Source organism: Vipera berus (assembly GCF_964194415.1).
Source record: "Vipera berus genome assembly, chromosome: 2".
In the NCBI taxonomy this organism is placed as follows: domain Eukaryota; kingdom Metazoa; phylum Chordata; class Lepidosauria; order Squamata; family Viperidae; genus Vipera; species Vipera berus.
This window is the reverse complement of record NC_138203.1, coordinates 160948635-160961875: the sequence shown is the minus strand read 5'-3', so window position 1 is coordinate 160961875 and position 13241 is coordinate 160948635. Positions and strand designations below refer to the sequence as shown.

Here is a 13241-nt window from a genome sequence, read left to right as displayed (position 1 = left end):
CACACACACACACACGGGGCGGGGAGGGTGCTGCAGTGGAAAAGATATGCTTAAAATCAATGCTAGAAGAGATCCAAGAAACCAGTTTCCTCTAACTTACAATTCTGGTAACTTCATTCATATTAAATTTGTGTGCTTCTCCAGCCTGACTGGAACCAGCAAAGTGCACATGGAGGGAATGAGAGGTAACAGAAGAATTTTTTTTCAAACACAAAGAAGACATACAGTATTAGTTTTTGCCAGCTTGGGCTGCCTATACGCCAGAGCAGCTGTGCCATAAAAGAAAGCAGCGGTTTATGGCAAGACTATCAATCCCTATTGAAAACTATCATTCTGTCCTTTTATTTTATTGTATCTGCTTGTTCTAGTGCAGTCACTCTAATGCAAAGGAACATCCATAGGAGGAAAAGAGAAAGCTAGTCTAACATTTCCTATATCACAACTATAGTGCATTCTGATGGAAAATTCTGATGCAAAATTGCTGGTTGGCTCAGTGGGTTAGGACGCTGAGCTTGTCGATCAGAAGGTCGGCAGTTTGGCGGGTTGAATCCCGAGTGCCGCGTAGCAGAGTGAGCACCTGTTACTCGTCCCAGCTTCTGCCAACCTAGCAGTTCGAAAGCATGTAAAAATGCAAGTAGAAAAATAGGGACCACTACAGTGGGAAGGTAACAGCGTTCTGTGCGCCTTTGGCGTCTAGTCATGCCGGCCACATGACCACGGAGACATCCTCGGATAAGCGCTGGCTCTTCGGCTTTGAAACGGAGATGAGCACCGGCCCCTAGAGTCGGAAAACGACTAGCACGCATGTGTGGGGGAACCTTTACCTATTTTCATCCATAAAGTGTAGTTAGGGTTAGGGTTGTGATAGGTACAACGGAATGCAATGTAGGAGGAATGGAAGTCTTCAATCTCTTCCACCATGAGCATACCAATTCTAAGAACCCTCCCTAAATCCCACAAGGGAGAACTTTGCCAGATGGTTTTTCTTCAGAGAGGACTCTCTCTTACTGGACGGCATTAAAGCCTTGAGCAACTTGCGCTTGGCTGTGAAAGATACCTTTTCTTCCTGCCTCTCTTGTGGAAAGACCTTGCATACTCACGTAATAAGCAGACATCTGGAGTGCTTAGTCAGCCCCAGGCAAGCAATAAGACAAATCACCAAGTCCAGAATGAACAGCAAGAGGTAAGAGAGCCATCTGGAGAAAAAAGAGAAAGAAAGAGAATGCTTGGGTAACTCATAGATCCCTGGAGAAACTTGGCAGGAGGAGGGATGGCAACTTTTAAGCAGGATACTGTTTTTAGGCTTTGGGGACAACACCTCTGCAGAACCATGGAACAACAACAAGATGGCATTTCTACAAATCATCCAAGTTTGAGAAGGGCAGCTGCTGCTCTAGAGACTTGACTTGATAGACTGCTGAAAGTGAAAGGGAGACATTATCCAAGGGACGTTCAAATGCGAATGGAGACATTTACGGCTAGAAGAATCAAACAGATTGGAGAAGCTAAGACTGCAGTGCGATCACATTTTCCTGGAAATAAGCTATATACTTACATTGAAGCTAGCAGGCAGAGAGTTACTTTCCTTTCAAAATGTCTATGGAGAATCTCAGTCGTCCAGGTCCTGGTTGTCCCAAAGATGCTATTTTTTCAAAAGGCAACTGGACTTTCTTTGTTTTTCTGAAGAAGCTTCTTGGATGAGAAACGGAATGTCCCAAGGGAAACCAAAGAAAGTCCAGTTGCCTTTTGAGGGGGGAAAAAAGCACCTTTGGGTTTCCTTTCAAAATCACAACTGACAAATATTGGGCAGGAGAAACCATAAAGCTACTAAACTAATTGTGGAGTACGGGATAAATGAGCTAAGCAAGGAATAAACAGATGGGCAAAGAAGACACGGGGGCTTATGCATTTATCTTATAAGGATTTATTTCTCAAAAAGAATACTTTCAGATGTTCTCGTGGTATTCCAAGAGCTGGCCTAATGCAGTTTACCTGCAGTCTCACCTAGAATGGGACAAATGACGTAAGAGAGGCTCTACCCAAACAACCTGAGGATCTAGTCCAGGATGTTTCTGTGAAAACATGGCTTTTACAAGACATAAATAGAACACACTGTTTTAAACTAGTACTCCATTATTTTCTAGAGCTGGTGTGTTACAGAAAAAGGTGATCTTGAGAATCCGTTTTTAAAATATTTGAGTTATAGCTGTGTTGGAAGTGCATGACATTTCAGGAATGGGTAATTCATGTAAATTAAACTATTCACATTGGCTAAGAAAATGCAACAGATATTTCTGGATATAATTCTACCTGGCTTGCTAATGTTAAAGTGCCTCCTGGTCAGCACGGACTCTCCCACCTGTGATATAATGCAGTTTGCACAATGCTCTATGTGTTTTGTGCTTGCACATGCATGCAACTGACATATAATCCATGTAGTTCATTCCTGGAGCACATGAACCAGAGTTCTCTTTCTGCATGTTTGCCAAAGGAGGGTTTGTTCCAACCATTGCAGGCACTATTCTGTTACGGATTAATTCACAGCCAGTGGCTTTCTGCTTCATTAATATTACAGACCAAGAGGAAGGGCAAGATCTGTATTTGTTCTTCTGTTTTAATTAGTGCCTGAACTAAACTGGAATCCAATTAAAATTCTTCCACGGGTGGCCAAGAGTTAGTCACAGGCAAGCTGCAGCTTTTGGTGCAACTTCACTACCCCAAGAGAATGCAGAAAAAATAGGGTGAGGGGAAAAAAATATCACTTTTCAGCATTCAGGGCAGTTCTGGCTTCATTTTGCCCTCTGAACAGTTTAAATAAGCATGTATATCTATTTAAAATAAATTGGTTTCGTATAGAAATTAGAAGTGCGAATGGGATGAATTTGAGAAACAGTCCATGAAATAAATCGAGCGCATATTTGTTTGCTGCAGAACAAAGTTTGTTTCCAGAGTGTTATAATACCTTAGACTAGCTTTACCCTGCCCCCACCTATATCCTAAACCTCAACTATGGACATTAATTCAGTCCGAATTCTGCTTCTATTTATAACAAATATTTAGCAAAACCATGATGTTTGTTTGGAATGGAGATATCCTAAAGTTTGTGCCTATACAATTTTTCTTCATGAAGCAGGACCTCTCCTGAGTTGCAATCATAAGCACCATACAGAATCTTCACCACTAGGATGCAGTGATGTTGTGGAAATGTTAGCATTTTAATCACTTTCTCATATACATAATTTGATTTGTTTTTTAAAGAAAGCGGTCTCATGCTGGAAAGAAAGAATTAAGCAAAATACAGTCAGTTGCCCGTGGTGATGCTCCTCCTCCTACCTGTCCAATCACTGCCCTCCTGGATCTTGCTGTAAGTCAGAAAGGTGTAAAAGGAAAGCGAGGGAAAAGGAAATGAATGAAAGAATTCCTACCTCTGAAATGATGCAATGAAATCCACAAGCTGCTATTTTAAGGAGTGAGACATTGGTACAGACAGGGTAACATCTCTGCTGATTGGCATTAATTCTCTAGGACGGGGATAGGCAACCTTGGCTCTTTTATGACTCGTGGACTTCAACTCCCAGAATTCCTGAGTCATCATGGTTGGTTCAGGAATTCTGGGTCCCGAAGTCCACAAGTCATAAATGAGCCAAGGTTGCCTACCCCTGCTCTAGGATATCAGAGCAGAAACTTTTTTCCCAGGAAAAGCCAGCAATTAAACTATGGAGCCATTGTTCTTTCTAGTGGCTTCAGAGGCCTGAAGGAAAAATCCCTTTGAACTTTCAAGACATTCTAGATTAGGTTAAATGGGAGACCTCTGTCTTTCCCCAGCCACTTAAATATATTGACTCCATTTCTGCATTTCTCAGCCAAGAGTCATCCTGAGTTGGGAACACGAGGAGGAGGACATCTAGCTTGGAGAAGGCTGAAACACACCAACTCTTCAATAGCTCCTTGCTGGCATTGTATGTGTTCTTGCTACAATGACCATGCTGACTTACCTATAATATTCTACATAGCTGACTTCATTGGCAATCATGGACAAGTCTACAGTGACATCACTCCAGATAGGGAGCCCTGACAGTTGCAACACAATATTGTCTGCCATCTGCTGCATGAATTTTAGGGTCTGTACATATTCACTGTGGGTTGCAAAGATCTCATTCAGACGGGCCACATGCTGCTCCAGAACTATTTTCATCTGTGTAGTAGTGCCTGAGACCTGCCAAAAGACAAATAAGTAGACCTATGAGAAGCAGCTTGCAGATAGCTTCAAATCGCTTGTACAGCAGAATGAATGTTCACAATGACCTTGACTTATACATTGATCTGGATAGGCCAAGTCGTTTTATGGAATTACCACCCGAAGGATAAAGACAACACAAAGGGGATGGTGACTAACTTACTTCAGGTATACATATTATAATCTGGAACAGCTTTCCTCAGGCTGACGCCTTCCAAATGCATTAGATATCAATTCCCATAAATCCCCAGTGAAAAGGCTGCTCTCACAGTAGTAGATAATGAAACTATCCTTCTCAAAAGGAAGTCAAGTTAGATTTTGTTATGAAAAGGGAAAAAGGAAAAAGTTGAGATAAGGGGAACTTTGGTTACATAAAGCTTGGAAATTATAAATACCAAATGTTAATTTGAATACTGATGGGAAATTAAAGCTTGGGAAAAAAGCAGTAACAGGATATTGATTGTATATAAGGATTGAATGCAAACACAATTAAGATATGTATAAGCTAAAAATTATTGATAAATGCAACAAAGATGTTTTTACTTAGTTGATAATAATAAGAACTGTATTAGCTTAATATGAGATAGTAGATATTAAGGGGAAAAGAGAGGAACTATCTGATGTTGTAACTTGAGATTTATATTAAAGACTTATGTATGTTATTAAACTACTGATTAACCCAGTCACAACGTTGCTTTTTAAATACTTAATTGTAAAATTAGAAAATTAATTTTTTTAATAAATATATAAAAGCAATTTAAGTTAAATTAGCACCATAGGGCTGGAATGAACCAAATCTATCCAGTCATCAGGGCCTGTTCATGGGTTCATCTTTCAGCTATCCTCCCATCCAATTTTTTTAAAGGCTCATTGGGAAAGGAGACCCAGGAAGAAAGGAGAGGCAAAGCAGCAACAAATGGACATGAAAATTGCTGGTCATTTGCCCACAACAGTAAATTCAGTTTATCTCCTTTGCTTTCCATGTAAAGGTACAGAATAATTTTCTGCAATCCTGTACTCTCCAATTGAGTAAAGAAGTCATGTACCATATTGTAGAAGGCAGCCTGTTTCTATCCCTTAACTGAAAAACACAGTATTTGTGGAACCATTATTTTTGTATATACAGTGTGTGTGTGTGTGTGTGTGTGTGTGTGTGTGAGAGAGAGAGAGAGAGAGAGAGAGAGAGAGAGAGAGAGACAGACAGACAGACAGACAGACATTAATAATGGAGGAGGAGATATCTAGACATACTGTATTTCAAAGGCATTTAAACTGTTCCTCACATTATTAGTAGACCATCAGCATTCAGAAACAAAAACATAAAGCAAAAGACTTTCTCTGGGAGTGAGATGGGCGGGCTCTAAATCTAATATTTAAGTATCGCATAGACCCAGGAAAATACAAATAAAAAAGAGTTCGTTTAGTATAATTTCAATGAAGTGAGAATGAGCATTACATTCTCCAATCTCATCACCTTTTGGTGCTTCTAGCTCCTTAGCTTATAAGCATTGCTATTTAGTTCTCTGCCAAGACATCCAGAGGAACTTGCAGCAAGCATGAATCCCAAACACCACAGGTGATGGGCTACTTTTCCTAGGCATGGTGCCACTTGAAATGCTCTAGCATTGTGTTCTCAGCTGTAGCCGGAAGATACAAAAAGAGACGCTGACAAAATGCTTGAGCTCTTGCCTTTGAGAGGCTGCTGAAATTAGTCAATAAAGATACAATTCTGTAAGTAGGTACCTACCTGTTCCCTTTCAGATTTACTGAATTGTTAAGTATTTTTTTCCAACTGAGAATATTATTCTGAGAATATTCTCAGAATTCATGTGTTCTACAGAGGTCAACATGAAAAAAAATAACAATCTCCCTTACATCAAAGTGGTTGTGCCACTTTTAGTTATATTAACTGCAACCAAACACTTCTTGCAATTGGCGTTCTATCTCTCACATTAATGTAAACAAAATTGCCTCACTCCTTTGCGGTGAATTGCTTAGATGCAACACTTATCTGAAGGTTTTTGAGTATGATTTACTCATTTCAGGTACTGCTGCTATATTTCTATGGGGCTTAGGTTGGATTTTGACTTGGCCATTCCAAAGCAAATAATTTGTCCTTCATCCATTCTTTTATTTATTTATTTATTTTTATTTATTTGTTTTTATAGACCGCCCTTCTCCCGAGGGACTCGGGGCGGTGTACAGAGGAAGGAAGAGATACAGATTGAACAATAAAACAATAGTAAAACAAACTGGGACCCCCAATTAAAGCTATCATGCCAGGCCGGATTGCTGGAACAGGAAGGTTTTTAAATCGCGCCGGAAGGTGCGGAGGTCGGGGGCCATCCGGATTTCGGTTGGTAAGCTGTTCCAGAGGGCTGGCGCACCCACTGAGAATGCCCTCCCCCTGGGGGCCACCAGCCGACACTCCTTGAGCGGTGGCACCCTGAGGAGGCCCTCTCTGTGGGAGCGCACAGGACGGTGGGGTGCTGACATTGGCAGAAGGTGCTCCCGTAGGTAGTCCGGACCCATGCCATGTAGGGCTTTGTATGTCATTGTTAGCACCTTGAATTTCACACGGAAGGCAACCGGAAGCCAGTGCAGCGCACGGAGGAGAGGTGTGATATGGGAGTATCGGGAGGCTCCCAGGAGTGTCCGTGCCGCTGCACTTTGCACCAGTTGAAGCTTCCGAGTGGATCTCAAGGGCAGCCCCATGTAGAGAGCGTTACAGTAGTCTAGGCGAGAGGTCACAAGGGCATGGGTGACTGTACGTAAGGCATCCAGGTCCAGATAAGGCCGTAGTTGGCGAACTAGTCGGACCCGAGAGAAGGCCCCCTTGGTCACAGCTCCTATGTGATCTTCCAGGGAGAGCTGCGAGTCTAGGAGGACACCCAGGTTGCGGGCCCTATCAACAGGTGGTAGTAACTTGTCCCCAATGTTAAGGGATGGGACGTTCTGAATATCCTGGCTTGCCGGTACGTACAGCCATTCAGTCTTGTCCGGGTTCAGTTGAAGCCTGTTCCTCCCCATCCATTCCCGGACCGCTTTCAGGCAGCGGGACATCACGTCGAGGGCATCACTGATATTGTTTGGAGTTGAGATGAAAAGCTGGGTGTCATCAGCATACTGATGGTACCCTACTCCAAAGCTGCGAATGATCTCACCCAGCGGTTTCATGTAGATGTTGAACAGGAGAGGCGAGAGGACCGACCCCTGAGGGACTCCGCAAGCGAGAGGCCTCGGGGTCGACCTCTGTCCCCCTGCCAGCACCGACTGCGAGCGACCCTGGAGAAAGGAGGAGAACCAACGCAGAACCGTGCCTCCCACTCCCAGTCCCCTGAGGCGTCGTAGCAAGATACCATGGTCGATGGTATCGAAAGCCGCCGAGAGGTCTAATAAGACTAGGACAGAGGAATGGCCCCTGTCTCGGGCTCTCCAGAGATCATTCATCAGAGCGACCAATGCCGTCTCCGTGCTGTAGCCCGGCCTGAAACCCGATTGGTACGGGTCTAGATAAACCGCTTCATCCAGGATCTGAGGAAGTTGGTGCGCCACCACGCTCTCGACAACCTTCGCAAGGAAGCGAAGATTGGAGACAGGACGAAAGTTATTCAAAGAGGATGGGTCCAAGGTGGGCTTCTTGAGGAGAGGTCTCACCACCGCCTCCTTCAAGGCGGTGGGGAAGTGACCCTCACTCAGATAAGCAGAGATGACCGCTAGGAACCAGCCTCGTGTCCCCTCTCGAGCTGCATAGGCTAGCCAGGAAGGGCACGGGTCCAGTAAGCAAGTGGAGGCGCTCAACCTTCTCATAATCCTGTCCACTTCCTTAGGAGTTACAGGATCAAATTCCTCCCAGATGACGTCGACAAGACTGTCCATGTCTTGTTCTTCCAGCTCAGCCCAGTTGGAGTCCAGGCCAGTTCGAATCCGAGCAATTTTATCCAGCAGATATTGACCGAATTCCTCGGCTCGACCTTGCAAGGGTTCCTCCCTCACCTCTTGGTTTAATAGGGAGCGAGTCACCCTGAACAAGGCAGCCGGGCGATTATCTGCGGACGCGATGAGGGTGGAAAAGTAGTTGGATTTTGCCACCCTTATCGCAGCGAGATAAGACCTGGTGAGGATTCTTAGTCGCAATCGGTCGGATTCGGATCGACTGGATCTCCAACGGCTCTCTAGGCCCCGTCTCCGACGCTTCATCTCCCGGAGCTCCGCGGTGAACCATGGGGCTCGCTGGGATCTGCGCCGGGTCAGAGGCCGCAAGGGTACAACTCGGTCCAGAGCCTCCGTGGCTGCCTTTTCCCAGGCTTCCACTAAGGCATCCGCCGAGCTGTGAGCAGGGAGTGTATGTGTGTCCCTAAGCGCTGCCTGGAACTTATCAGGGTCCATTAGGCGCCTAGGGCGGTACCATCTGACTGGCACCGTACACCCACGGTGGGGGGTGGCAAAGGGAAAGTCTAGCCGCAGGAGGTGGTGATCGGTCCATGACAGGGGCGTAACAGTTGTGGCACCCCCACCGATATCATCACGCCACCGTCCAGACAAGAACACCAAGTCCGGGGTGTGGCCTCTCTCATGAGTCGGTCCAGAAATTATTTGCGACAGGTCCATGGCCGCCATGGAAGCCATGAACTCCCGAGCCAGTTCGGACGATCCTCCCAGGGACGGTAGGTTAAAGTTGCCCAAGACCATAAGTTTTGGGAATTCAACCACCAACCCTGAGAGGACATCGAGTAGCTCGGGCAGGGCCGCCGCTGCACGATTAGGTGGTAGGTACGCCAGCAGCAGGCCCAACTGCGCCCCTGGGCCGTATCTCAGTAGGAGAGACTCACACCCGACCATCTGAGGGACGGTGGTCTCTCGCGGGCTAAGGGATTCCCTGATGATAACTGCCACTCCCCCGCCCCTCCCATGGGCCCGAGGCTGGTGCAGCACCCGGAAACCTGGCGGGCAGAGGTCAACCAGAGGGACACCACCCTCTGGGCCCAGCCAGGTTTCAGTGATGCAAGCCAGGTCCGCATGCTCGCTCTCCATTAGGTCACGAATGAGGTGAGCTTTGTTAGCTACGGACCTTGCATTCAGGTAGACCAGCCTTAACATGGGAGGCTGCACACCTTCGCTCCCGGGTCCTCCGGGGGAGTACAGAGGGTCGGAGCGTCTCACCGCTTGTACAGAGCGGAGATGACACTCCCGGTGACGATACGGCCCTCTGTCTGTGCACCTTCTGCCGTTCCCCACCATCCTAGGAATGGGCTGTTTGTCAGTACGCCACTGGGCATTATCGGCAACTGGTCCTCGTTGCACACCGTCGTGAATGGTCGTAGGCCTGGCATGTGTTATGGTGGCTGGAAGGCATGCCTTTCCCGCGCAACCATAGTCTTCTCATAGTCTTTTGTATATTTACTTGTATGTTTGGGTCACTGACTTGTTCAATTGACCAATAGACAGCCCGATATTCTTCTGTAGAATTCTCTGAAACAACCCAAAATGTGTGCTTTCTTCAAGGATGGTAAGTTATCAAAGTCCCTGAAGCTGTCAACCAGCCCCAAACCGTGACATAATTATTTCCATGCTTGACAGTGCTTCTCGAGTCATGAACACTGAATTTAGTCAAGTTGAAAAATTACTGCACATCCCTGAACTTCTTTAGGACACTTTTGTGATTTCATGTGCAATTTTATGCTATGCTCTTTGATTGATTTTGACAGCCACCTATAAGAAAGTTCGCTATTACCTCAAATTTTCCCCATTGCAAAATTATGTTTCTGATTGCGAATCTGGAATCTTTTGCGAATCTGGAATCTCAACGCTTGAGAAATGGTTTTGAAATCTTTCCTTCACCAATAGGCAACAATTTTGTTGAAATGGAAATCTTAATAGATTTCTTTTACTAGGGCGTGATTTACTTCTGAGTGGGGACCTTTGTAATGAGGGAGCCAAAGTTAGTAGTATTTATTTAGGGTAGAGCTGAGTCAAACCAAGACTGATTATTCAGCGAGATACACAATAGGCCTTAGTTATTCTTTAACTGAATTTACTGTTTCCAGTGAACAGTACAAGAACATCACATGTTGGATAGCTTTATGAAATAAACAAAACAAGGATCTTCTTCTTTCAGACTCCTTTTATATGTCATGGGGATCCATATGAAACTCTGAAAACATTTGTTGGCAAACATATGTAAAATTACAGAAAATCCCAAAGGTTCCTACAGCCGTATAGCAAAAGCAGGATGAGACAACTAAAAGGATGTTAAGTCACCATCATGGCTACATTCCCACTCACTCACTCACTCACTCACTCATATCCTTTTGGTACTCACAATGCTTCTTTGTTCAACAGTGTTCCCCCTTCTGTTTCATGCAATCCTTCCTCACACAATATGTTCTCATGGGTTATCTCAGCCCAAATCCTTACAATATGATCTCAACTCCCTTCAACATTAATAGAATAACTTCAGATAATCGCTCTGAAGTTAACCAGAGTCAAGGCATTTCTTGATAGTACAAAAGCCCATTTAGTCCACTTTACTGACTAACCAAAGTGAACGTTTCCAATCTCAAATTGAGATTTCTGACTTTTCATTTTTGCAGCCAGAATGCCTTCCTTCCAGAAAAAGAAACTATCAACCTTGCTTATATCCAACAGAGACAGTATATGATGCAACCACGTCTTTCATATTATGCCATTCTGAAGTACAGATTTAATTTAATTTAATTTAATTTAATAATTTGATTTCTATACCGCCCTTCTCCCGAAGGACTCAGGGCGGTGAACAGGGCAATACACAATAAAAATATTATACAAAAATTAAAAAGCCATTAAACATTATGCCCTTAAAATTAATACATATTACAATTAAAACTATTTATAAAAACCCAACCCCATCCCGTCAGACCAGGCCAGCTTGTTCGAAAAAGAAAGTTTTGAGATCGCGCCGGAAGGAGCGAAGGTCGGGGGCCGTCCGGAGCTCAACCGGTAAGCTGTTCCAAAGGTCTGGCGCGCCCACAGAGAACGCTCTCCCCCTGGGGGTCACCAATCGGCATTCTTTGATCGGTGGCACCCTGAGGAGGCCCTCTCTGTGGGAGCGCACTGGACGGATGATAGTAGCTTCAGGGAAAATATAATGATAGACTCTGGAACTGTTGACACGAATCAATTCTTTATCCAGTACTACTAACTGTCAGATTCATCTCACAGAGAGGAATGAACTACTTAGGCAAAATTGCAGGAAATCTGTGAAAACCATGCCAAAGAATTTCAGCAGCTATAATGATTCAAGAGCAAGCCTTATTTAAGTAAAGGGTATTCAAATCCACTTAGATATAATTTTCCTCCCTGCTCTTCTTAATGGCTCTCTTTTTTGTTCAGGTTGGCTTGTCTGCCTCTGCCCTTTATTTTATAACTGCCCAAACTGCTATCAACTTTGCTATGAAACAATACATTTCCTTGATCAAGCCTGCCAGCCTGATTAGATCAGTCAGAGAACATTTTCTTCAAGGTCCCCACCTATAGGAGGTGTGACAACAAATACTTGAAGGTGGACATTCTGTATCATTCTTTTCCTATGGAATATCTTGCTTTCTGAGGTGAGATGGCCACAATTCTTATCCAAAAGATCCAAAACTTATTTAAAAATGTTAAGATCAAGCTTTCCTAGAGGGCCATTTGAGATTGATTCTAGATCCATTATTGTAAAATTTCCAGCAGGAAAGCTAACAATATGAAGTAGAGAAGAGACTTCAACAATGGTAGGCCTCTTTGTATCAGCTATTCCAATAGAAGACCATTCCAATGGAATCTTATTCTCAGATAGCTGCTTCAATTTCCAGCATTCCACAAAACCCTTCTAAGGCTGTTTCCCTCAGAAAAGATGCCTTACCAGTGAATCAACCCCTGAGAGGGTGTGATTAGCATTATCAAGGGCGTAGATCAGCTGATAAATCCCATCATTGGTTTCACTGTTGCCATAAAATCCAATGCCAACAGCAGCACTAGAAAAAAGAGAGGAAATATAAAAATGTGAGTAAAAAGAAAACAAAAATCAGGGTAGTGTGATTGTAGCAGCATCACCAAAGTTAGACTGAAAATCATTAGGGTGTCCCATCTGTTGAAAGGAATTTTTTAAAAAAAAATTCTTAAAATCTTTCCCATACAGTAATGGGGTGGTCTCTCTCTCCCCCTGCCCGTGTGTGTGTGTGTGTGTGTGTGTGTGTGTGTGAGAGAGAGAGAGAGAGAGAGAGAGAGAGAGAGAGAGAGAGAGAGAGAGAGAGAGAGAGAGAGATTTCAATGGTGATCCAAGATTATGTATAGAAAGGAAAAAGTACTGCTTTTCAGAAAGATGGGATATTCCTCACCCTCACTCTGAAAACAGACAGCTTGAATTTCTTTCTTTAGATGTTCATTCTCCCCTTCCCTGATGGATGAGTAACAGCAGTTTTGTTTTGGTTTTTAAGCAGCAATGGGAATAAAGGACTGGTGAATCTGTGAAGCCCCATAAAGGCCTTCTATGCACAAAGCCGATGAAGTATTTTCACAGATTCAGATTCTTGATATGTTTACTTAATGAAATGTACTATTTCATTCTATTTTTTTTAAAAAAAACAGCATATCATTTCTGATTATTCTCTTGAGTTTTTTTTTATAAATAGTTGGGAACGGGAATGGATTAACTCTTTTCATTTGGCCTAAGGAATGGCCTATCCTGCAGGTCCAAGTATTTGACTTTTCAGGAAATTCAACAAGCACAATCCCAGATTGCGTGTTTAGACTGAGGGTTAATACTAATTCAATCACACAAATGATGATAGCACATTTATCTCTGAGGGTGGATTAATTCTAGATTAACCCAAGGAAACAGAATAGAGTTTCACAGTGCATGCCACATTTCATTCTGTAGGCCCAGAATGAAAATTGTTCTTGCTGGGGAATGGCCTGCATTGCACAGGTAGAAAACTTTGGGTTCTACCATAGTAAGGTTCTGAGTGGCACAGCCTCCTGCTTG

At 43.9% G+C, this 13241-nt stretch overlaps 1 protein-coding gene across 1 annotated transcript in view; it reads right to left on the bottom strand.

Moving 5' to 3' along the window:
• TTYH2 (tweety family member 2) overlaps nt 1-13241 on the bottom strand; it is a gene marked incomplete at its 5' end in the record, with an annotated part of 96546 nt that overhangs the window by 32072 nt on the left and 51233 nt on the right. Inside the window, 3 exons of the mRNA XM_081320035.1 lie at nt 1101-1196; nt 3996-4216; nt 12120-12231. Of these exons, the coding sequence (XP_081176161.1) occupies nt 1101-1196; nt 3996-4216; nt 12120-12231 (429 nt within the window). The remainder of the gene's footprint in view (nt 1-1100; nt 1197-3995; nt 4217-12119; nt 12232-13241) is intronic.